A 26,724-nucleotide genomic window follows, 5' to 3' on the forward strand; every position below is an offset into this window, starting at 1 on the left:
CAGTTACACTCCCACTGTGTACAAGGTATACATCTGCTAAATGCTTCACATAGTAGTAAACAAAGATGAAATGTATGCTTCAAAGATTTACAGTCTAGCTGAAAATTAGAAACAAACAACTTGGTTTATATTACAAGGCAATTCTGGAAATGATAAAGCATCTTTTTTTTTTCTCTTAGGAATAGTATCATAGTTTCTGCTTTCTTGACCTTAAAACCATCCACTAAGTCTGAAATTAGATCAAAATTGTTATGAAAATGAAGTAAAGCAAGATAAACCTGAAAGATAAAGGATTAAGACTGCCAGTAGCAAATTAATCTTCCATATTATATGAATAAACGTATAATACAAGTTGATTATACTAGGGATTCTTTAAAATGTACTTTTAAAGCTGGGGGCATGACTCAAGTGGTAGAGCACCTTCTAACAAGCACTAGGCTCTGAGTTCAAACCCCAGTGCCACAAAAAAAATTAATTTTTTTACATTTTAAAACTTTTAAAGTTCCACTACTGTTTAATAAAGATGACCTAAATAAAGCTGTGTTGATTCATCAGCTTGGAATTGGAAAGACTTACAGTTTCAGAGCAACACTTTTTTTCCCCTCTGTCTAAATTATGTTATAGCAAAGACACATATTTAGCATTCTTTGTGGGAAATGGACATTTAGCCAAGGGCCTAAAGAATGGCTAATTCTAGTCCTGCTCTTTGTAATTTGTTCTCTAGAATCTAGCTTAAATCCTGCTCTTTAATGAAATCTTTCTCAACTACCATCCATACTGCTTTTTCTATTCTCCTAACTTATATAAGTCTTACAGTAGCTAGTATATGAAAGTGATTGAGACTGTAGGACTGATAACCATGCTGCCTGTGCTGTCCCTCATCATGTTAATCTAGGCAAGCTGGTTAACATTAACAAACCTAAATTTCTTCTTTTGTAAAACAAGGATGGTAAAACCATGCCTACTGTTAGAGGCATTGTGATGATTGGTGGGGACATGTATGTAAAGACGCTAGTTAGTGCCCTGCCTTGCAATTACTACATGTGTGATAAACATTAGCTATTTTTACTAGTATGTATTACTATACAGTTGTCCTGTTGGTTCATATGTGTTACCACCCTTCCTAAAATGTTCTGAAGTTAGTAGATGTTCAGTTAAGTATTTGTCTCATAGAGGATGAGGGTTAGGAAGAAGAGAAAGAGTAGTAAAAACAATTGATAACTTGGGAACATCCACTGTATATTTTATGAGGGAAATGATAGGAATAGAATTGACTGTAGGGTGACCTCCAAGGATAGCTGTGTACTAAGTATGCAGAGTGTGAGAGGCAGTGGAGAGGATTGGTGACAAGGATTAAGAGACATTATTAAGAGCTGGGGGTGTAGCTCCAGTGGTAGAGTGCTTGCCTACCAATCAGCGTGAGGCCTCCAGGTTCAATTCCCACTATCACCAAAGGAAAATAGAAAAGAAAAGAAAAACAGATGGTAATGAGAGTTTAAAGGTTTTGAAATAGTAAAATAGGTTTATTTATGCCAGGGAGTAGCAAACATTAAGAGTTACCAGTCCAAATTGAATTGAGAGGGTTTGGTAGAAGAGTTGTTAGAAGGTTTTATATCACATCCTCTGCTTGTAGAGTCATGGGTGTGGGACAGAATTAGAGGTAGTTTGTGTGGAAGTGGCCTTCTGCAAGTCTGTGAAAACTTCAAGCTCAGAAATTATCCAGTGAAAGGGTTCCTTGGTTTCACTTTCTCCACGTCTCATTAGAGAGGGTATTTAACCAAAATTGAAAGGGTTGGCAAATGATCCAGTCAGCCATCCTGTTCAATAAAATGGGACTTCCCTGAATAATTGATTCTTCTCAAACTCTTCAGAAATGTTATCCGTGCAAGTTACAGACACATACAGGCATATAGAAGAGAATAACCTGAGGTAGAGGAATGTTTAGGATCTAGCCTTCTAGAAGAAAAAGGATTTCTTTGAAAATAGTTTCTGTGTCTTTCTGTAAGAGAATGGGCAGTTTGAGTTTTTACTCCCTGTAAAGCTGGATATTAGTTAAGATCAGGAAAGAGTATGATTGTGACAAGGTAAAAGACAGAAGGTGACATGAAAACCAGACAAGAGGGTAGGGGTGTGGCTTAAGCAGTAGAACATCTGCCTGGCAAGTGCAAAGTCCTGAATTGAAACTCCAGTGTTCCTGTTACTACTGCTGTCTTAATTCTTTTGTGGCAAGATGCAAAATGTAGTAAAAGTTATTCTAAAGTTTATTTGGAAGGTAATACATTTTCAACCAACTGAAAGTGGGTCGTCTCTAGGGTAAGAATGATAATATTAGTCTTTGGGGCTTGAGGGCAGGGATTGTTTTGTTTAATTTTATTAATGTTTGGTGGTACTGGGTGTGAACTTAATGGTTTCACATTTTATTGCGATTGCCCATGAAAAATTCCTACCTTTGGGTCCAGTCTCCAGGGCTGAGGTCATGGTCATGGTAAGCATGCTAGGCTAGGGGAGATGTACAAATGATTATTGGATCCCCCTGACCCTGGGGTATGGGTTAAGAGCCTGGGTCTTTGCAAAGTTAAAAGATCTATTGTTCCATGTACTGTTTGTTGTTGACCCACCTTTTATTAAGTTTAGATGGTGGGAGACTCAAAAACATCTTGTGACATCCCATAACCTTGGTAGGTTATTTTGATCTTAACTGAGTCTGGTCACCTATGAGTTGGAAAATTTTAATGACAATGTTTTCCTCTCAGAAACCTTGTAATCTCTTCTTCCAGTCCTGGAAGTTTCCCTTTGCCTATCTCTTCCTCATGTCTAACTACCTATGACTAGTGCTGCCAAAAAAACCCCACAAACCAGATAAGACATAGAGTTAGTGACCCCTCTTGTTATGAGACAAATAGAGGAGGGAATAAGTGAGTATTTGGCCCCTTTAGTTGATTGAGGTTTAGAAAGAAGAATTTGCTTATTTATGCAAAAAGGATTAAGTTGTCACCTCGTTACAAAAAGGTATACTTTTAACAATCATAACAACTTCAATATTAGGAATTATATTTTAAAAGTCAGTATTTGTTTCAGATTTGAGAATATCCTTTTTCTGTGTAGATTGTTAATCTCTAAATAAAACACCATATTAACAGTCTAAGAAATATAAAAATTCAGCTAACAATGTATATGCCCATGTTCACGTCTTTCAGTTCTTCTAAACCAAAAGAAACCTGTTAGTGACTTTGAATTTGGAAGGGTTTAAGCAACTAGAATTCATATTTTTCCCAATTTAATATAAGTAGCGGTCCCTGAAATTGCGTGTGTGTCAGGGTAAATCATAGGATTAGTGATAAGTGTGAGAAGTAGGGAATGTGTCCAGAAAGGATGTATGGTCCAAGTGAGCAGTACCTCAGGAAAGCATTCTGGGGTAAAGTCTGATACTGGATTGCACAGATGATATATACTTGTTTCGTGGTTCCTGCATTGGCATCAGTTGGTGTTTATTAGCTGCTGTGTCATCGTTCTCCTGTCTGCTCAGTCACAGGCCCAGTCATGTGTAGGAGGATAGTATGGTACTTAAGAGACTGAAACCCTTGAGTGGGATGTGAAGCAAGATAGGCAGGACAAGATGACAGAGAAATCTGAAAATAAGCCGGAGTCAGGAACTAAAACTAAAAGAAATCATTAAAGATTTTGTAACAGTGGTTACTCCATTGGGTGTTGTCCCTGGTAGGGTCACTTTTATTTCCCCCCTCTTTGCCCAGCATTCTAGATTCTAAAGAGGAGCCACACCTAAATTAGAAAGATAATCTTTCTTTTAGAGCATCAAAAGTTAATTTTTTTAAGAAGATACATGCATCCATCACCCCTTTCTTACAGATATTAAGTGAGTTACAATCTCCTTAGATGAGTAATGGACCCCAGAATAGAAGGTGGGCCTGGCGAAGTAACTCTCTGTCCAGAAAGGGATGCTCATGCCCGTGTGACTAAACCTACTATGTGAGTGAGCTTTGTTTTCCTTGTTAAACTCCTTGAAGTGCTTTTCATCATGCGTTTCAAGGACCTTAGTTCTGCTGGATGATTGGGAAGTTGGTAGAGAATTCTCCTCATTCCACATACCCTTCTGGTGAAGGACACACATGACTTTTTAGCCTGACTGCTTTCTTTACTATATCGGTCTCCCTATCTACTATAGAATCTATTGTCAGACTTACTGTGAGGGTTAACTAAATAACCTATGGAAGGTGCTGAATTAGTACAGTGTTAGCACATAGTAAATGCTCAGTGAAAAGTTAGCAATTAGCAGTTGGTCAGGATTTAGGTCTTATTGCCTCTCATATAGACTCTTATACTATTTTATCTGTGTTCTTTTAGCACTTTCTACTCATGGCTTCTCACTTATATTTCTGAAAGTGGAGCTGTTTATCAGTTGTAATATATTTTATCCTTATGAAAGCCCAATTTCTGTTACCTGCCTGTCTTCTGATCATATCTTCTGCCACTTGTCTTTCCTCAGTCTGGTGACACTGGCCATCCTGCTGTTCCTTAGCACACCATCTTATTGCCACCTCAGAACTTTTGCTTGGAATGTTCTTCCTCCAGAGAGCCCCATGACTCAACTAACTCCACTCCATTTAGTTTCTTTAAAGGTCACCCTTCACACTGACTTTCCTTGACCTTTATCACTTTCTTATCCTGTTTTATATTTGTGTTGCATTTCTCAGAATATTGCATTATTTTACACATTTATTCAGTAATTGTCATTCTCCCATTCTGGAGTGTAACTTTCCTCAGATTAGTCTTATTCACGGCAATAGCCAGCGCCTAAAACAGTGTAAAGTAGGCACTTAGTAAATATTTGTTAAATAAGTGACTTAAAACCTTGGGGGTTGTCAGACCTAAACATAAAACTTACTTTTTAAAGATTATTCTAGAAGTAGCTGAGTTTGGAAATAATATTGAAAAATCTTAAATTGTGATTTCTTTTTCTTTTAGAGAAATGACTGTGGACCCAGAGAGAAATTTTCTCTTCGTAAACAGCGGTTCATGCAGTTTTCTTCACTGGAACATGAAGGAGAATATTATATGACCCCACGAGACTTCCTTTTTTCAGTAATGTTTGAGCAATTGGAACGTGAGTTCAGTTTTTTTAAGTTAAAATATCAACTAAGGTGACCCCTTCTATAATCCCAGCACTTGGAAGGCAGAGGCAGGAGGATTGTGAGTTGTGGGCCAGCCTGGGCTACCTAAAGGTAGCCCATGTCTCAAATAAACCAAAAAAAAAAAAAAAAAAAAAAATCAAACTTTAAACCTGGCAATATTCTTCATCATCATTCCTATCCTCACAGCAAAAATTAAATTTTAAAAAGTTAAAAAACTGAAAATCAACATTTAATTTTCACCGTTCTTTGTATCATGCATTTATTATTTAGACTTTTCATTCCTTGTGACACAAGTGCAAACTTTTATGTGTATCTGTCTTAGAAATTGTTGTTTTGGAACCAGAGTGGTAGCAAACAGCTATAATCCTAGCTACTCAAGATCAAAGATAAAGAAGATCTTGGTTTGAGGTCAGCCCTAGCAAGACCCTATCTCAAAAACAAGCTGGTTGTGGTAGCACACACCTGTGGTCCCAGCTACTTGGGAGGTAGATCGTGGTCCAAAGGCAGGCAGAAGTTTGAGACTGTACCTGAAAAACAAAGTAAAAAAATCAGAAGGTCTGAGATGTGGCTCAAGTTGTAGGAAGCCTTCTGTTAAGTCTCGAGTACTGCCAAAAAAATTAACAGTTGTTTCATATATGGGTTTTCTAAAAAGTAGGTAACGTTTTAAATGGCACTAAATATATTATTAATAATCATTTGTCAAGGATGTTGGGTTTTGGTGGTATTGATGTTTTAAGTTGGACAAAAAAAGGGGGGGACTAGATTAGTTGGGAGAGCCATTAATGAAGTCATATATCACAAGTAGGAAATTCTGAAAAATATGAAAAACAAAAATGCATAAACTATAATTCCATAATTTTATTTCATAAAGTTAACTTGGAAGTCCTCGGTTTTATGGCCTAAACTAGTCCCTTTCTTTTTTTTTTAAATGTCCTGCCCTCCCTCTAGTCCCTTTCACTTCACAGAGAATAGGTTTGTGCACATATTTCAGAAGTAGTCTATGAACTTCTTGTCTTCCTGGAACTTTCCAACATACTGGAGTCCTCCCCATAAATCACTATGAATGCAGCAGCTGAACTGAGTGAGAGTATGGTAAGCAGTCAGAAGGATGGTTTGAAGGAAGAAGGCTGAGATGCCTTGGGAAGACATGGTAAATACTGGGGAGTGACTTGAAAAAAGAAACAAGCGAATGATCATAGTATACCCTAGGGACACTAAGTACACCAGTCACTGCAACCACAGGGTTACTTTGAGCAGTAGTAGAGATCGAACTGAAAAACAGTAAGGACCAGATTATACAGAAGATTTAGCCAAGCAACAAAGGAATGTGTCTTTGGCAGGAATGAGTGGGCATCCATCTTGAATCAAAGAGGGAACAAAGAAGGTTTGTGAACAGGAAAATAAGGTAGTAAAAATATGTTTAAATTATTTTAATACAGCTTCTTTGGAGGACACTTTGGTAGTGTGTATCAAAAACTTTGAAAATATTGACCTACATTGATGCAATAAGTTCACCTAGCAAATAATGAAAGAGGTGCAAAAAGATTTCTTTTAGAAGTAGTTTAACCTCTCTGACACATAACTCCTGTCCTCAAAGCAAAGAAGAAAAAAAAAAAATGAAAATGAGCAACTCCTTAGATCCATCAGAGAACTGAGGTCATCAGGCACATTAGCTTGAAAACTGGAGACAAACAGAATCAGAACTCATCTAGAGCAGAGATCACCAGAACCTACCACTGGAGCCAGTGTCACAGATATTTAAAGGATGGGATCCCTGAGTGGCTGCTAGACTCTTAGTGTGGACTAGCTTGAAGACTCAGTCTTAGCCCACTCACTTTTGTATGAATATGAATTTCCCAAAAATACCTAGAGGTGTCATAGTTAAGCTACAGAGAGCTAAAGGAAAAGAAAAAGTCTTGAAAGAAGCTGTGGCCTGGGGCAGAGGGTGGGAGTGGGGCACTTTACCTATAGAGGAATAAGAATAAGAATTATATCAAGCTTCTTCGTACTTCTCATAAGTTATGTAAGTAAAAAGAGGTGGGATCAAATATATAAATTTTTGAAAGAAAAATCCACATCCTAGAATTCTATATTCAGTGAAATTATCCTTCAGAAGTGAAGGATAAATAAAGACTTTCTCAGACAATTAAAAACTGAGGAAATTTGTTACCAGTACAATCTGCTTTATAATAAATATCAGATGAAATTCCAGAGAAAAGGAAGATGATAGAGATTGGGAAGTCAGATTTTCATGAAGAAAGGAAGAGAATTCGAGAAAGAATGCATAAAGATAAGATTAACTTACTTATCATACTCTTGACAGTTCTAACAGACGGCAGTTCATTCAGAGTAATAGTAGAACAAAATATTGAATGATCAAATCTTACGGATAAGTGAAATTGACAGCAGTGTTACAAGGGAAAGGTTGGGAATGCTCTATTCTGGGGCTTTTGAGATACCCATGAGCATTCTAGTATTTGAAAGTGGACTTTGGTCATAAATGTGTATTATAAGCTTCAGGGAAAACACTAAAAAACTTTTGAAGACACAGAATCCACATGCTAAGGGAGTAGAAAAAAATCAAGTTATGTTATTTGTTCAGTAAAATCAGAAGGCAGGTAGAGTAGAAGACAAAAACAAACTGAAAACAAGGGCGATGGATATGAAACTGTTATAAATATGGTAGATGTTATTCCATCTATATTAATAATTACTTTAGACACCAGTTAAAAGACAGATTTTTTTTTATGCTTGTTCTCTGTAAGAAACCACTTTAAAAGTAAAGGGATGGAGAAAGATATACCATAATAGCAATAATCAAAAGAAAACTAGAAGGCTGGAGACAGTTCCTTAGCTTGGAATCCCAGCTACTCGGGGAGGTGAAGATTGGGAAGATTGCAGTTCCAGAAAAGCCCAAGTAAAAAGTTAGTAAGACCCTATCTCAACAGAACAAGACAGGTGTGTAATTCCAGCAATGCAGGAGGTATAGGTGGGGGCTCATGGTCTAAGGCCCAGGCAAAAAAGCACCAGACCTTATCTGAAAAAATAACTAAAGCAAAAAGGACTGGATTTGTGACAGAGCACCTGCCTAGTAGCATGTGTAAGGCCCTGAGTTCTACCCCAGTACCAACAACAAAAAAAAAAAAAAACAGCTGGAATAGCTACATTGGTCTCAGACAAACCATATTTCAGAGCAAGCGAAATTATCAGGGATGTACTTTAGAAGGGTCAGTTCTCTAAAAGGATATAACAATTCTTAATTTGTATACACCTAACAATAAGAGCATCAAAAGCTGATAGAACTATAAGGAGAAACAAACATATATGTTGTTGGAGACTTCAAAAGCCTCCATCCTCTGACAGGTCCAGCAGGCAGAAAATCAAGAAGGGTATAGCTGAACAGAACAGCACCCTCATTTAACTGGACTATTGACATTACAGGATATCCATACAACAGTAGCAGAATATACATTCTTAAGCTAACCTGGAACCACTCACCAAGATAGAACAGATATGAGATCATAAAACACATCTAAAAAAATCTGTAAGAAAAGAAATCATGGAAAGTATGGCATCTGGTCACAATAGAATTAAACTAAAAATCAGTAACAGGTAGTTGAAAGATCTCAAAATATTTTTGAAGATTAAGCAGTGTACTTCTAAATAACACATAAGTCAAAGAAATCTCAAAAGAAATTTTAAGATATTTTGAGCTAAATGAAAATGAAGTACAACCTGTCAAAATTTGTGGGATATAGTAAAAGAGCTAAGAGGAAAATTAATATCATTACATATATTAGAAAAAGAAAATTTGAAATCAGTAAGTTTTTACTTTAACAAACTCAAACACAAGAAGAGTAAATTAAGTTTTAAAATTAACAAAAGAAAAGAAATAATATGATTAGCATAGAAACCAAATAAATTGGAAAGGAAAGTTAGTAGACAAAAATCAATGAAACCAAAAACTGATTCTTTGGACACATCAGTAAAGTTGGTAAACCTTTAGCCAAGGTAAGGGTGGGGAGATAAATATTATATGGTTTCATTCTGTAAGAAATCTGTTTTTTAAAAAGAATAAATTATTTTAAAACTTGGCCATTTTCTGAATAAATAACCTTTAGAAGATTGCAGATTCCTTATAGGAAAAATTGTTCTTATATTTAAAGAAAATACCTTAAGGGATCCATATAGTCATGAAAAGAAATACCCTTTGGATATGGCCAACATTGTAGAGAATTAGAATGGATGAGTTGTTTTTTCTACGTAACAAAGAAGTAGGAATTTTGGAGCTTATCATCTGACATCTTCAGAGAAGCCTTGGATCTCTATAAGAGAACCCTAAGAAGGAACAGTCTAGAGCATTGAATGAAAAATTTTAAATCTTATAGGACCAACCAGAATTAAGTTGATATGATACAGTTGATAGAGCAGGATATGTAGCTAACTAGAGAGTCTAAACCTTGTTATAAGCACTCAAATTGAAAATCTTTACAAAACATTCTTGACTACCCAGCTTGACAATTCTGGAAGCTTAAGTGGACCTGTAAGCCCCATTTTGTAAATCCTTGTCTAGAGATTGAGGGTGGTTCCAATGATAACCTTAGTACAGTGGTGAGTGCACTGTGTGTTTGTATTTTTTGGTCTGCTGATTTGCATGGTTATATGGAAAATATTTTCCCTACCAGGTAATAAGCTTTATAAAATTATAGTAATTAAGATCAAGTGCACAGGGTTAGACAAATTGATCAGTGGAACAGAAAAAAGAATCCAGAAGCACACAGGCATAAATAGAGGTGGCAAATGTAAAAGTAAATCAGTGGGGAAAAAAGGACTATTCAGTAAATGATACTAGCACAGTTTGACATTAGTATGGAAAAAAGTAGTGCTTGAAAAGTTTTGAAAGAGAATTTAAAATCTCTTGGGCTACAGAAACATTTCTTAAATAAAACACAAAAAACAAACATAAAAGAATGATAAAACTCAATCATACTAAAATTTAGAAATTCTGTCTACCAGAAGTTGCTTTAGAGGATTTATAAAGACAGGCTAAAAACTAGCAAAGTTTATTTACAATACATATAATTGATGAGAGTTAATATTCATATACAGAACTACAATAAGAAAAGATAAACAAATGAAAAGTTAGGAATGTACCATCTCAAGATACGCCAAATGACATGTTGATTATTTCAAGGTGACTTCACTTTGAAGAATTGTAACTTCAGAATGGGCCATTTGGCCTGTCTTTTCCTAACATGAAGCAAGCCATAAAGATTCTTTCAGGAGAGAAGTTCTTCACAAACCAAGGCCAGAAAGTAGCCTGATAACCAGACAGGCAATTGGGGTAATTCATTGCAGCCCCCAATTAACAAATTCTTTGAAGTAACCCTTATCTTCTACTGGTTTCAGCACTCCCTATATATCTCTTAATGACATCCCTAGAATTTATCTTAGTCCAGAGATCCATTTGCCTGTCATTCCTTCACAAATTTATTGTTCTTTGTCTAAAAAGCGTAAAATTCTTTTCCTTAATCAGTTCCTAGATCCAGCCAGAGCCCTCATAAGGGCCTAGTGGTGGAACGCTTGCCTAGCATGGGTAAGGTCCTGGATTGATCCCCAGAACCACTACTAAACCCAAAAACAAAGAGCCCACATAAGAACTCAGTAGGGGTAGAAGGAATCCGTATTGTTCCCCCCCTCCCTTTTCTCTGTGTGTGTGTGTGTGTGTATCCCCTGCATAACTCAATAAAAAATGGACAGGAGAAATAAATATAGGCATTTACAGAGGAGGAAAACACAGAAGAAAAATAAACATAATTACCCTTATTAGTAATTACAATAAGATAGCATTTTACACCCATTAGATTGGTAGCAATCAAGTGTTAACAAAAGTTGAACGGGGTGTAAATCATCAAGAACCTTCATCCAGTCTTGGTTGGAAATATAAACTGAAGCTACTACTTTGGAAGACAATTTGGAACTGCCTTATAAGGTTTCATAGTAACATAACTTTAACCTGCACTCCTATTCCAAGGCACATATACTATATACTCAACAGGACCACTTGCCTGTGTGCAATGAGATATATGTATAAGAATGCTTGTAGCAGCAGTGTTAGGTTAGCAAGAAAGCTGGAGACAACCCAAATGCCAATTAGTAAGAAGATAAGTTTGGAGGGTTTTTTTTTGCACTCACACTATGGAATTTTTTCAGTCACTGTGCTCCCTTAATACTCAGTAGCCTACAGTACAGTACATTATGTTACATTCATAGATAGATGGGTTGTTTCAATGTTTTTCATTCTCTAACATTTTCTTTCTCCTGTGTCCCATAGTCCTTTCAGACAGACTTACTATACAGTTTTGTTCTCTCTCACTATATGGATGTGTGTGTGTATATAGATAAGATCATATATGTATCCATGTATACATTTCATGTATAGGTCTAGCTTCCACATATGAGAGAAAACTTGTGATCTTTGACTTTTTGAGCCTAGCTTACTTCGCTTGACATGGAAGTTCTCCAGTTCCATCCAATTACCTGCAAACAATTTCATTATTCTTTATGGCTGAATAAAACTCCATTATGTATATACACTACATTTTCTTAATCCATTCATCAGTCATGGGGCATCTGGACTGCTTCCAAAGCTTGGCTGTTGTAAATAGTACTGCAGTAAACATGGGTGTGCATGTGGTTCTGTCATATCCTGGAATATATTCTTTTGGATATATGTCCAGGAGTGGCATCACTGGATCATATGGTAGTTCTATTTTAGTGTTTTGAGGGAACCTCCATACTGCTTTCCATAGTAGTTGCACTAGTTTATATTCCCACCAACAGTGTGGGAGTGTTCCTTTTTCCCCACATCCTCACCAGTATTTGTTGTTTGTGTTATTGATGATAGCCATTCTGATTGGCGTAAGGTAGAATCTCAGTGTAGTCTTGATTTGCATTTCCTTTATGGACAAAGAAGTTGAGTATTTCTTCATATGTTTCTTGGCCATTTGTACTTCTTTTGAGAGTTGTCTGTTCCATTCATTTGCCCATTTACTTAGTAGGGTTTTGATTCTTTGAGAGGTCAGGTTTTTGAGCTCCCTGTATATTCTGGTTATTAATCCTTTGTCAGATGTACAGCTGGCAAAGATTTTCTCCCATTCTGTGGACTGTCTTTTCTGTGGACTGTTTCCTTTGCTATGCTGAAGCTTTTTAGTTTGATGAAGTCCCATTTGTCAGTTCTTTCTCTTAATTGCTGAGTTATTAGAGTTCTGTTCATAAATTTATTACTTATGCCTATGTGGTCCAGTGTGTTCCCTATTTTTTTGCTGGATTAATTTCACCGTTTCAGATATACATTTAGATCTTTGATCCATTTTTAATTGATGCTAGTACAAGGTAAGAGACTGGGATCTAGTTGCAGTTTTCTGCAGGTGGAAATCCAGATTTCCTAGCACCATTTGTTGAAGAGGCTATCTTTTCTCCAATGCATATCGTAGGCACCTTTGTTGAAAATCAGATGGCTATAGTTGTGTGGGTTTTTGTCGAGGTCTTCTGTTCTATCCATTGGTCTTCATGTCTGTTTTTGTGCTAGTACCATGCTGTTTTTATTACTGTGATTCTGTGTTATAGTTTGAAGTCAGCGTTCCTCTTTTGGCTCAAGATTGCTTTGGCTCTTCGAGTCTTTCGTGCTTCCATATGAACTTTAAGATTGATTTTTCTATTTCGGTGAAGAACATCATTGGAATTTTGATAGAGATTACACTGAACATAAGGTAATATGTTTTTTACAATATTTCTTCTGATCCATGAGCATAGGATATCCTTCCATCTTCTGAGGTCTTCATTGATTTCTTTCTTTAGTAACTTGTGGGTTTCATTGTATAGGTTGGTCACCTCCTTTGTTAAATTTATTCCTAGGTATTTTAATTTTTTGAAGCTATTCACAACCTGGAATAAAAGTGAAAAAACTTGATGAGCATGATTTCCATCATGGCAGTGTGAGGAGCTATGTAGATCTGCCCACTGAAACTGATGAGAACATCATTTAAAATCTCTGAGAATGTGAGGTTATACAGCAAATAAAGAAACATCTGAGCCGTGCACTGGTGGCTCATGCCTGTAATCCTAGCTATTTGCAAGGCTGAGATCAGGAGGATTAAGGTTCAAGGCCATCTCAGGCAAAGAGTTCATGAGACCCCCATCTCCAAAATAACCAGAGTAAAATGAACTCGGAGTGTGGTTCAAGTGGTAGAGCGCCTGCTTTGCAAGCATTAAGCCCTGCATTCAAACCCCAGTCCCATCACAAAAAAAAAAAAAAAAAAAAGATCTGTTCAAGAAAATCTACCAAGATTGTATAAGAAAAGGGAGAGTCCATGGTACTTGAAGTAAGACTGACCCCCTCCTACCTCCCCCTCCCAGATCAGTGAAATGGAAACTCATTCCAGACTGCTATAGCCAGGGACACAGTGTTTCTCCTCAACGCTAATAAGAGCACTTGCTCCCAAGAGGAACAGTGCTTTAGCATTTCTCTTCCTGTTCCAGCTGCTTGTCCATAAGACTAAGTTCTGTGAAGTGCAGCCGAGAGGTGGGAGCTCCCTTCTTCCATCCAGCCCTAACTTATAGAACAGAGACTGTGCCTTGGGCTGAGGGGCTACCGAGAATATTGAGGCCCAGATTGCCCTCGTCTCAGCTTGTAAGGCAATGTTTCCACACTGAGAAAAGGAAGTTAAGGAGACCCGAGGTTACTGCCACACACTAAAGTGGGGTCATCAGTCAGAAAGAAGTGCACTGTGTCCCTACTTTCAGCACCAAAGCTCTGGCCTCAGAGATTTGGGGGAGGGGAGGTGAGCAGCAGTTAAAACAGCTACTAATCTCAAAGAAAGTGACTTCCTTTTCAAGAGAAAATGGAGAAATTCAAGCCTAAAGGCACTCTGAAATATAAGTGCAGGTTAACTGAACATGGTGGTACACATCTGTAATCCCAGCAGCACTCGGGTGACAGAGGCAAGAGGATAATGAGTCAGAGGCCAGCCTAGGCTACATAGCAAGACCCTAAAAAATGGGTGTATGTGGTGAAAGGTAGTTGGGAGGACATTGGTAGATTCAATTAAGATGGCTACTTTGTAGAAGAGCAATAGGGAAAGGGACAACTGTGAGAATGCTTCCTGAGGTTATAGCAGATATTAAACATCTGCCATGGAAATTCTTCCTTCAGAAGAACCCAAGTTTGAGTAGATTATCTCTTGAGCAGTTTGTGTCCCAGGGCATTCATGAAAACAATAGGGCAATCATCTGCAGTCAGTGGAGTGGTCAGGAAAGGAGACCTGGAGAGCTGCCCTAACCTCTCTGGGGAGCAACAGAAGAGGCTTAACACAGCTGAGAGGTTGTGAGAGAGATAGTCATCACTAAAGCAGTCCTACCAAGTACTAAACAAACCAATAATCAAATGTTAAGAACAAGCCGCAAGAGAAGGGGGAAACCAGTACCCAAATTTGCTATATTATCTAAAATACCAGTTTTCAACAAAAATGTACAAGGCGTGCAATGAAACAAGAAAATATGGCCCCATTGGACAAAGGCTGACAACTGAAACTGTTTGTGACTGCAGCCAGATACAGATTTAGCAGAAAAAGACTTCAGAATAGCCATTATAAATAAGTTCAAAAAATTAAAGTAAGCCATGATTAAAGATTATAGCCACCGCTTTTATTATTCATTGGAATGCAATTAAACTATCAAGGCATTTGGCCTAATCAAGAATTCAGTAATTTTGCAGGTCAAATAATGCATCCTTTATGCATATGATGTTCTTCATCTTCATTTTTCATCATGGATAAGAGGAATAATCTTAGTTGCATTCCTTCGGATCATGATTAATAACAAAACAAGGAAAAACAAGGCCAACCCACTGACCCGTGATCTCCATGTGTATGCAGAAAGATACAAAACAATCTTAAGATTTATTAGATTTTTAAACTAACTTTTACCTGGTGTTTATCTTTTTGGCCTTCTGGCAAATAATACCCTTTATTAATAGCAATTGATGAGACTTTATATAAACCATCTCTCCACAGCAGTGTCTGTCACTTTGTCACTGTAATAATTCCTTGCAGATCTTTTCCATTTGTCCCTCTTGTAGAACATAGCCTGCTGAGGAAATCACAAGATTGTGCAAATTGGAACCATTAAATTCATCATTTAAAACTTCACCTAGATTCTCCACATCATTTACTTATCAGTTAGCTTTCTTTCATCCTTTATCAGTTCTTCCTAACTTTAGCTGCTTTTTTCAACGCTTTTGTTTTATCACATCCTTCCTTCACTTTTTATGATGTGATTTCACCTATTTTAACTGAGCAAAGAAGGCCATGAGTCAAGGAATTCTTCAGCTCCCTCTCTACTTATAACCTGTATAACCTTCTCACCCTTTTATTTTTTTTTAATTTTTATTGTTTTATTATTCATATGTGCATACAATACTTGGGTCATTTCTCCCCCCTGCCCCCACCCCCTCCCTCACCACCCACTCCACACCCCCCCTTCCCCCCACCCCCTCAATACCCAGCAGAAACTATTTTGCCCTTATCTCTAATTTTGTTGAAGAAAGAGTATAAGCAATAATAGGAAGGAACAAGGGTTTTTGCTGGTTGAGATAAGGATAGCTATACAGGGAGTTGACTCACATTAATTTCCTGTGCATGTGTGTTACCTTCTAGGTTAATTCTTCTTGATCTAACCTTTGCTGTAGTTCCTGGTCCCCTTCTCCTGTTGGCCTCAGTTGCTTTTAAGGTATCTGCTTTAGTTTCTCTGCATTGAGGGCAACAAATGCTATCTAGTTTTTTAGGTGTCTTACCTATCCTCACCCCTCCCTTGTGTGCTCTCACTTTTATCATGTGTTCAAAGTCCAGTCCCCTTGTTGTGTTTGCCCTTGATCTAATGTCCGCATATGAGGGAGAACATACGATTTTTGGTCTTTTGGGCCAGGCTAACCTCACTCAGAATGATGTTCTCCAATTCCATCCATTTACCGGGGAATGATAACATTTCGTTCTTCTTCATGGATGCATAAAATTCCATTGTGTATAGATACCACATTTTCTTGATCCATTCGTCAGTAGTGGGGCATCTTGGCTGTTTCCATAACTTGACGATTGTGAATAGTGCTGCAATAAACATGGGTGTGCAGGTGCCTCTGGAGTAGCCTGTGTCACAGTCTTTTGGGTATATCCCCAAGAGTGGTATTGCTGGATCAAATGGTAGATCAATGTTTAGCTTTTTAAGTAGCCTCCAAATTTTTTTTCCAGAGTGGTTGTACTAGTTTACATTCCCACCAACAATGTAAGAGGGTTCCTTTTTCCCCCACATCCTCACCAACACCTGTTGTTACTGGTGTTGCTAATGATAGCTATTCTAACAGGGGTGAGGTGGAATCTTAGTGCTTCTCACCCTTTTAAATGGAAGTGGTCTACCTCACCTGGCTGTGGCTGATGCCCCCACTCTCTCTGGTACAGTCATTCTTTTTCTCTTCTGTCTCATTCTTTGAAACCTACAATTAGTCCCATGTTTTAGCTGTCTTGAAAAATTCTCAGACATTAGGAATGTAAATTTAAGTCTTCAGAGTAAAAGTATTATTTAAAGCTAAGATACTTCAAGAGATCTTGAAAGTGAGTTTAGATGGAAAAGACATGAAGTCAAAGGAGTGAGCCCTGAGGTATGCCAGCACTTCCAAGCTGAAGAGATGAGAACCCAGAGGAAAGTGAAATGAACAAGCTACAAAGGTCAGAAAACAGGATGTCTTGAAGGTCCAGCAAAAGGAGGTGTTTCAAGGAGGAAGGAATAATTAATTAGGAAAAGTACTTTTGAAGATGAAGAAAGATGGGCACTAAGAATTCACCATTGGATCTGGCAACATAAGGGTGTCTGTGTTCATTTCAGTGATGTGAAGGCAAGAGCCTAACTGGAATAAGTTAAAGGGAAAAAAATGGGAAATAGAAGATGGAATAAAACAAAAAGTAGACACTTGATTGCATAAAGGGAAGCAGAGAGGTGAAGCAGTAGATGGAGGTATAAGTGTGAAGAGGGGATAGCATTGTTGTTACTAGGGGAATTATTAGCAGATGAGAGGGGGAGACCTGACCATGTAAGAAGAAGAGGGAACATTCATAGGACAAAGGCCTGGAAAGAGGACGGGAAGGGTGGGAGAGCACAGCAGAAGGTTGGATTAGCCAGGAGCTTGAAGAGTTCCTCCATGACAGCAGAGAAAATGATGTCTGGGGGAGTGTGTGGAGCTATTTATCATCTTGGATTTTCTCAGTGAATTAGGAAGCAGTCATCAGCTGAAGTAAGCAGGGGAACATATTAGAGGTAAGAAATAGGCTTCCAGAACAGTAAGAATTGATGAATTCAGAAGTATAATGTGATTGCCAATAACCTTATTAAAGTCCTACTTGTTTTTTTGTAGTGCTTGGGATCAAACTCAGGGCCTTGTAGAATAGACACTGTACCACTGAGCTACATCCCCAGCCCTCAGTTTTTTTTGAGGCATCATATCACTATATAGCCCAGGCTGACCTTGAACTCGTGGTCCTCCTGCCTCAAGTCCTAAGTGCTGGAATTACAGACTTGTACCACTGTGCTCAGCTTAATTATGAATATTAAATATACCTTTCAGCATAACTGTGACTATTTTTCTCTACCATGTTCAGCTGTACAAGTAGACTAGGCAGAGAGTTGGATCTAATCAGGGCTAGAGTTAGCCAAGAGTCTCTGACAAAGTGAAAAAGAGGTGAGGAAGCTGCCATGTATAAAGGTAACAATTGTAATGGTGGTTGACCATGAATGTTAGGTTAGGTGGGAAGTTATGATATGAGCAAGTAAGTAAGTCAAGTCCATCAGAGGACCCAGTGGCATCAAAGGACCGTTAGAGGTAGCCTACATAAATGAGGGAGAAAGAACAATGGGCATTGTTAAATAATATAGTTAAGAGAACAGGTCCTGTCTCCACTACTTATTTGTGTGTCACAGTTAGTTTATCTAAGCCTTTCAAGTCCAGGTTTCCACATCAGTGAAATGAGAGTGCTGAAAGTACCTTCCACAAAGTACTATAAAGATTCAGTAATAAGGCCAGGTATGGTGGCTCATACCTACAATCCCATTTACTCAGAACGCAGATATTAGAAGGATGGAGATTCAAGGCCAACCTGGGCAAAGAGTTGTAGAGACCCCATCTCAATAAGTAGGTATGGTGGTACATGCCTGTCATCCTAGCTACATCTCCAGAGGCAATAGGTAGGAGGATCATTGTCTGAGCACTACCGTAGGCAAAAATTACAAGACTCTGTCTAAAAATAACTAAACCAGAGGACTGGCTTGAGCAGTAGGGTGTCTCCCTGGCAAGTACAGAACCCTGAGTTCAAACCCTGGTACTGCCAAAAAAAATGAAGTGAAGCATTAGGGCCTGGCACATAGGAAGCTCTGAAGTTTTAGCTATGTTTATATAATTTTACTTGTATTAAAAGAAAATGCAAAGGTACCAGTATTTGTTATAAGTGATTTGGGGAGTGTTTTTAATTCTTTTCTATGTCTTTTCAAGATTTTACAATGAACGTTATTCCCATATTGGTAAGATACGCCCCCCAGGAGTATTTTTAAGTATAACTCAGCCTGTTTTAATGGTTATAAATGGAAAAGAAAAAAGCTAAAGATTATTTATTTATTTATTTATTTTTGGAAATCAAAAGTATATGGACAGAATGACACAGTAGATTTTGCCTTAACTGTTTTCAAAGGTAGAGCAAGCAGATACTTGTGGCTCCTGTGTGTGCAATAAACCTTACCATCAAAACTGATAATGATGTTTAAGGGAAAACTGAGACAGTGCTAACCATACTCTCTAAAAAGTACTCAACTTGTCAGGCTATGATTTTAGCTTACATTCTTTTAACATTTTTCCCCACAACCAGAACCGCTTTCATAATAAAAATCTCCTAACAGTAAGATCACAGCTTAAACCTCCATTTATTTTAAACCCCTTAATTTAAACTAACCACTTGTAAGCAAAAATGAATTACAGAACAGGTATCACTGAGTATCTGGGTTCAGTCCTCAGTTTAAAAAAAAAAGTTAGATTAAGAAGTAACACTTTTTGAGGAACACTGGTAATAATTCTTCTTTAAAGGCTGGTAGAATTTGGCAGTGAATCCAGCAGGTCCTGGGCTTTTCTTTGTGGGGAGATTCTATTGCTGTTTCAGTCTCATTGCTTGTTATGGATCAGTTTAAGTGTTTTACATCTTCTTGGTTCAGTTTTGGTACATCATACACTTCTAGAAATTTGTCCATTTCTTCTAGATTTTCTGGTTTATTTGAATATAGGTTTTCATGATCCTGTGTATTTTATTGGTATTTGTTGTAATCGTCCCTGTTTCTTCTCTAATTATGTTAATTTGAATCTTTTCTCTCCTCCTTTAGGTCAGATTGGCTAAGGGTTTATCAGTCTAACTTTTCAAAGAACCAACTTTTTATTTCATTGATCCTTTAGGGTTTTTTTAGTCTCCCATTTCATTAATTTCTGCCCTTTTTTATTTTTGTTTTTTTTTTTATTTTTTTTCTTTATTCATATGTGCATACAATGTTTGCGTCATTTCTCCCCCCTTGCCCCCACCCTCTCCATTACCTACCCCACCCCCTCCCTCTTCTCCCCACCCCCTTGCTACCAGGCAGAAGCTATTTTGCCCTTATCTCTAATTTTGTTGAAGAGAGAGTATAAGCAATAATAGGAAGGAATAAGGGTTTTTGCTAGTTGAGATAAGGATAGCTATACAGGGAGTTGACTCGTATTACTTTCCTGTACATGTGTGTTACCTTCTAAAGTAATTCTTCTCGAACTAACCTTTTCTCTAGTTCCTGGTCCCCTTCTCCTATTGGCCTCTATCACTTTAAAGTATCTGCATTAGTTTCTCTGCATTGAGGGCAACAAATGCTATCTAGTTTTTTGGGTGTCTTACCTATCCTCATACCTCCCTTGTGTGCTCTCACTTTTATCATGTGCTCAAAGTCCAATCCCCTTGTTGTGTTTACCCTTGATCTAATGTCCACATATGAGGGAGAACATACGATTTTTGGTCTTTTGGGCCAGGCTAACCTCACTCAGAATGATGTTCTCCAATTTCATCCATTTACTTACGAATGATAAGATTTCATTCTTCATGGCTGCATAAAATTCCATTGTGTATAAATACCACATTTTCTTAATCCATTCGTCACTAGTGGGGCATCTTGGCTGTTTCCATAACTTGGCTATTGTGAATAGTGCTGCAATAAACATGGGTGTGCAGGTGCCTTGGGAGTAACCTGTGTCACATTCTTTTGGGTATATCTTCAAGAGTGGTATTGCTGAATCATATGGTAGATCTATGTTTAGATCTTTAAGAAGCCTCCAAATTTTTTTCCAGAGTGGTTGTACTAGTTTGCATTCCCACCAGCAGTGTAAAAGGGTTCCTTTTTCCCCACATCCTCACCAACACCTGTTGTTAGTGGTGTTACTAATGATGGCTATTCTAACAGGGGTGAGGTGAAATCTTAGTGTGGTTTTAATTTGCATTTCCTTTATGGCTAGAGATGGTGAGCATTTTTTCATGTGTTTTTTGGCCATCTGAATTTCTTCTTTTGAGAAAGTTCTATTTAGTTCACTTGCCCATTTCTTTCTTGGTTCATTAATTTTGGAAGAATTTAGATTTTTGAGTTCCCTATATATTCTGGTTTATCAGTCCTTTATCTGATGTGTAGCTGACAAATACTTTCTCCCACTCTGTGGGTGGTCTCTTCTGTTTAGAGACCATTTCTTTTGATGAGCAGAAGCTTTTTAGTTTTATGAAGTCCCATTTATCTATGCTATCTCTTAGTTGCTGTGCTGCTGGGGTTCCATTGAGAAAGTTCTTGCCTATACCTATTAGTTCCAGAGTATTTCCTACTCTTTCCTGTACCGACTTTAGAGTTTGGGGTCTGATATTAAGATCCTTGATCCATTTTGAGTTAATATTGGTATATGGTGATATACTTGGATCTAGTTTCAGTTTTTTTGCAGACCGCTAACCAGTTTTCCCAGCAGTTTTTGTTGAAGAGGCTGTCTTTTCTCCATTGTATATTTTTAGCGCCTTTGTCAAAGACAAGTTGGTTATAGTTGTATGGCTTCATATCTTGGTCCTCTGTTCTGTTCCAGTGGCCTTCATGTCTGCTTTTGTGCCAGTACCATGCTATTTTTATTACTATTGCTTTGTAATATAGTTTGCAGTTGGGTATTGTGATACCTCCAGCATTGTTCTTTTGACTGAGTATTGCCTTGGCTATTTGTGGCCTCTTGTGTTTCCAAATAAATTTAATGGTTGATTTTTCAATCTCTTTGATGAATGTCATTGGGATTTTGATGGGAATTGCATTAAAAATAGATTGCTTTTGGGAGTATAAACATTTTTACTATGTTGATTCTACCAATCCATGAGCATGGGAGATCTCTCCACTTTCTATAGTCTTCCTCAATCTCTTTCTTCAGAAGTTTATAGTTTTCCTTGTAGAGGTCTTTCACATCCTTTGTTAAGTTTACACCTAGGTATTTGATTTTTTTAAGACTATTGTAAATGGAATTGTTTTCATATATTCTTTCTCAGTTTGTTCATTATTAGTGTATAGAAATGCTAATGATTTTTCTATGTTGATTTTATATCCTGCTACCTTGCTATAGCTGTTGACGGTGTCTAGGAGCTTTTGAGAAGAGTTTTTTGTGTCTTTAAGATATAGGATCATATTGTCTGCAAATAGGGATATTTTGACAGTTTCTTTACCTATTTGTATTCCTTTTATTCCTTCTTCTTGCCTAATTGCTCTGGCTAGGAATTCCAGTACTGTGTGGAATAGGAGTGGAGATAGTGGGCATCCTTGTCTCGTTCCTGATTTTAGAGGGAATGGTTTCAGTTTTTCACCATTAAGTGTAATGCTGGCTGTAGGTTTGTCATATATAACTTTTATAATGTTGAGGTACTTTCCTTCTATTCCTAGTTTTCTTAGAGCTTTTATCATGAAGTAGTGTTGGATCTTGTCGAAGGCTTTTTCTGCATCTATCAAGATGATCAAGTGGTTTTTGTCTTTGCTTCTATTATTGTGCTGTATTACCTTTATAGATTTGCATATGTTGAACCACTCCTGTTTTCCTGGGATGAAGCCTTCCTGGTCATGGTGAATGATCTTTTTGATGTATTGTTGAATTCGGTTTGCCATTATTTTATTGAGGATTTTTTCTGCCCTATTTTTTACTGTTTCTTTCCATCTGCTTATTTTCAGTTTGGCTTGTTTTTGTTTTTCTAGGAGCTTGGGGTAAATCACTTGGCTGTTTTATTTGAGAGCACTGTGATTTTTTTCTTTTTTTTATGTAGGCAGTCATAGCCATAAACCTTCCCCTTAGCACTGCCTTTGCTGTATCACTTAGGTTCTGGTAGGTTGTGTTTTCATTCTCCTTAGATTCTAGGAACTTTGATTTTTCCCCACCCCCTTTTCTCTTTAGTGATCCACTGGTCATTCAACAACTGCTGTTCAAGCTTCATGTGTTTGAATACTTTGTTTCTTTTGATATTGAACTCTAGTTTAGTTTCATTATGATCTGGAGAATACACAGAGTCATTTCAATTTTTGTATATTTAAATTATATGACTTACTTTATGTCCTAAAATTTGGTCTGTTTTGGAGAAAGTTCCATGTGCTGCTGAGAAGAATATGTACTGTGCATCTGCTAAATAAAATACTCTGTAGATGTCTGTTAAGTACATTTGGTCTGTAGTGTCATTTATTTAATTCTCAGGTTTCTATGTTTATTTTTTTGTTTAGATGACCTATCCATAGTGTAGTATTGAAGTGTTTTGTTAAGTGCACCAACATTTGGCACATACATGTTAGCAATTACTATTTTCTATTCATGGATTGTTCCCTTATTTAATATTAAGTGACCTTTTTTGTCTTTTCTGGCTAATTTTGGTTTATTGTTTGCTTTTTCAGATGAGCATAGTTACTCCTACCTGCTTCCGGAGTCCATTTGCTCAGAAGATATATTTCTACCCTTTCATCCTATGCCAACGTCTTTCTTTGTTGGTGAGATGTGTTTCTTATAGGCAACAAATGGTTGGGTCTTTTTAATCCAATTTACCAGTCTGTGTCTTTTGATTACAGAATTGAGATCATTAACATTCAGTGTTAATGGTGTGTAGTATTTCCTGTCATTTTTTTTGTTTTGCAGTGTTTAGTATTTTCCTATTTCTTCTTTGCTAATCTACTTTCCTAGTAGGATTTGTTCTTTCCTGAATTTTCTTGCTTGCATTTATCTTTCCCTTCTGTGTGTAGGACTTCTTTAAGTATCTTCTGCAGTTTGGTGCGCAGTAATCCCTTTAGTATTTGCTTGTCATGAGGGGTGTTTATTTCTCCTTCAAATGTGAATAATAGTTTTGCTGGATAATCTCCATTGACATTTTCTTTCTTTCAGTGCTTGTAATATATCATTCCATCCCCTCTTTGCATGCATAGTTGTGTTGAGAAATCTTATTCTCAAAAAAAGAAAGAAAGAAAAGAAAAAAAGGGTCTGGTGGAGTGGCTCGAATGGCAAGAGCACCTGCCTAGCATGCATGAGGCCCTGAGTTTGAACTCCAGTGCTATAGAAAAAAAAAAAAATCCAGAAATCTGTGATTCTGTTGATTTTCCTAAATGTGTAGCTTGTCATTTCTTTCTGGCAGATTTCAGTATTCTTTCTTTGGTGAACAGGTTGTCTATGCCTTTAGTTTTATGTTTTTAAAACCCTGTATTGTTCAGCAGTTTCAAGTGCATTTTAACAGTCCCAGTTTTGGAAACATTATATACATGTAGATGTGATAATGCTTGTATTTGTATTAGGGTCTGTCTTCCACATATGACCTTTGTCTTTCTGAACCTAGTTTACTTTAATTAACGTAATGTTCTCCGGTTCTATCCATTCACTGTAAATGACAAAATTTCATTCTATTTTATGGTTGAATGATTTTCCATTGTATATGTCTATATATTTATATGTCACATTTTCTTAATCCATTTATCAGTTGTAGGGCATCTGGGCTACTTCCATAGCTTGGCTCTTGTGGCAGTAAACATGGGTGTGCAGGTGTCTTTATTGTACCCTGACTTACGTTGTCCAGGAGTGGTATTGCTGGTTATATGATAGTTTTATTTTTAGTTTTTTGAGAAGCCTCCATACTTCTTTCCTTAGTGATTATACTAATTTTCATTCCCACAAGGGTTCTTTTTTCCCCACATCTTCACCAACATTTGTTTTTGTGTTCTTGATGATAGCCATTCTAACAAGAGTGAGGTGGAATCTTACTCTGGTTTTGATTTGCGTTCCCTTTATTATGCCTTTAGTTTGTATGTCTTCTTTTCTACATCCATGATTCATAGGTTTTATCTTTTGATAGTTTCCCAGAGGTTCTGCACGTTTCAGTTGTATTTTCTTCATTTTTTTAAATTATCTTTGACTAATTGATCTTATTCCTCCACTTTATCTTCAACTCCTGATTTTCTTCAACTTGTTCTATTTACCAGAGTTTCAACTGAGTTTTTTTTTTCTTCTTTTTTTTTTCCTTTTATTATTTATATGTGCATACAAGGCTTGGTTCATTTCTCCCCCCTGCCCCCACCCCCTCCCTTACCACCCACTCCGCCCCCTCCCTCTCCCCCCCACCCCCTCAATACCCAGCAGAAACTATTTTGCCCTTATTTCTAATTTTGTTGTAGAGAGAGTATAAGCAATAATAGGAAGGAACAAGGGTTTTTGCTGGTTGAGATAAGGATAGCTATACAGGACATTAACTCACATTGATTTCCTGTGCGTGGGTGTTACCTTCTAGGTTAATTCTTTTTGATCTAACCTTTTCTCTAGCTCCTGGTCCCCTTTTCCTATTGGCCTCAGTTGCTTTTAAGGTAGCTGCTTTAGTTTCTCTGCGTTAAGGGCAACAAATGCTAGCTAATTTTTTAGGTGTCTTACCTGTCCTCACCCCTTCCTTGTGTCCTCTCGCTTTTATCATGTGCTCATAGTCCAATCCCATTGTTGTGTTTGCCCTTGATCTAATGTCCACATATGAGGGAGAACATACGATTTTTGTTCTTTTGGGCCAGGCTAACCTCACTCAGAATGATGTTCTCCAATTCCATCCATTTACCAGCGAATGATAACATTTCGTTCTTCTTCATGGCTGCATAAAATTCCATTTGGATTATTGAGTTTTTTATTTCCAATATTTCAATTTGATTTTTTTTGTCAAGATTTCTAAGTTTTTATTGAATTTGTCTTTCATACCCTGCACTGTCTTTATTTCATTCAGTGCTATGTTGTAATTTTCTTTGAGCTTCAGTTAATTGTTCATTCGTATCCTCTTCAAATTCATTTAGGTGCTTATATATCTGTTCTTTAATTTAACTGATCATTCTTGTCATTTTTTAATTGTTTGAAATTTCTTTCTCTTCACTATTGTTTAAGTCCTTTTTTGTGTAGTTGTTAGATTTTGAAAAAGACCTCTTACCTTGTTTCTTAATGTTATTTATGTTTCTTTGTTGGGATTTTCATTTGGGGCCATTGTTTTAGAAGGTTCCAATCTCCTGTGTCCCTTTAGTTGGGGCCTGGGCTGGCCTCACACTTGCCATCCTCCTACTTCTGTCTCCATGTGTGCCACCATGCCCATGCCCAGCTGTTTATTTCTTCATGATAGCCATTCTTACCAGGGTGAGGTGGAATCTCAATTTAGGTTTGGTATTGTAATTCCCTAATGGCTAAAGATGTTAAACATTTTTTCATCTATTTATTGACTAGTTTTACTTCTTTTGAAAAGTGTCTGTTGAGTTCATTTGCCATTTGTTGATTGGTTTATTTGTTCTTTTGGTGTTTAATTTTTTAAGTTCTTTATATATTCTGGATCGTCATCCTTCAGATGAGTAGCTGGCAAAGGTTTCTCTTATTTTGTGAACTCTATTGTTTCCTTTGCTGCACAGAGGATAATTTGATATTATCCTGTTTGTCAAGTCTTGCTATTGTTTCCCAAGTTATTGGAGTCCTATTCAGAAAGTCATTACCTCTGCCTACATCTTGATCTGTTTTCCTTATGTTTGCTTCTAGTAGTTTCAGTGTTTCAGGTCTTACATTAAGGCCTTTGATCCATTTTGAGTTGATTGTTTTTATACAGGGTGAGACATGGGGATCTGTTACTTCTTTTCTTATTACTGTTAAATTAATTAAAAGAAAATGTACTTTTGGAATGAGAGGAAGGGCCAACCCACATTTAGATTCAACTCAGGCTCTCGACTCATTTTTTCTAATCTATTTTATAAGTATAACTTTTTTTGTTTGGGGTTTTTTTGCTTTTTAAGACGGGGTCTCTCTGTGTTCTTCATGCTAGTCTTGAACTTATGTTCCTGCTCCTTCTGTTGGAATTACAGATGTGTAGTACAACCATGCCCAGCTACTAAACTTATTTCTAATTAACTCATAACAATAGCTCAGAACTTGCCAGTTTTCCAT

General features: G+C 37.2%; 1 protein-coding gene across 2 annotated transcripts in view; it reads left to right on the top strand.

Moving 5' to 3' along the window:
- Nucleotides 1–26,724, top strand: part of Micu2 (mitochondrial calcium uptake 2) — a 130,984-nt gene that overhangs the window by 39,777 nt on the left and 64,483 nt on the right. For both annotated transcript variants that reach the window (XM_020167675.2, XM_074043699.1), the window contains exon 2: nt 4,984–5,122. In XM_020167675.2, coding sequence (XP_020023264.2) covers nt 4,984–5,122 — 139 coding nt within the window. The remainder of the gene's footprint in view (nt 1–4,983; nt 5,123–26,724) is intronic.

The sequence above is a fragment of the Castor canadensis genome, chromosome 10, assembly GCF_047511655.1.
Source record: "Castor canadensis chromosome 10, mCasCan1.hap1v2, whole genome shotgun sequence".
NCBI classification, from domain to species: Eukaryota; Metazoa; Chordata; class Mammalia; order Rodentia; family Castoridae; genus Castor; species Castor canadensis.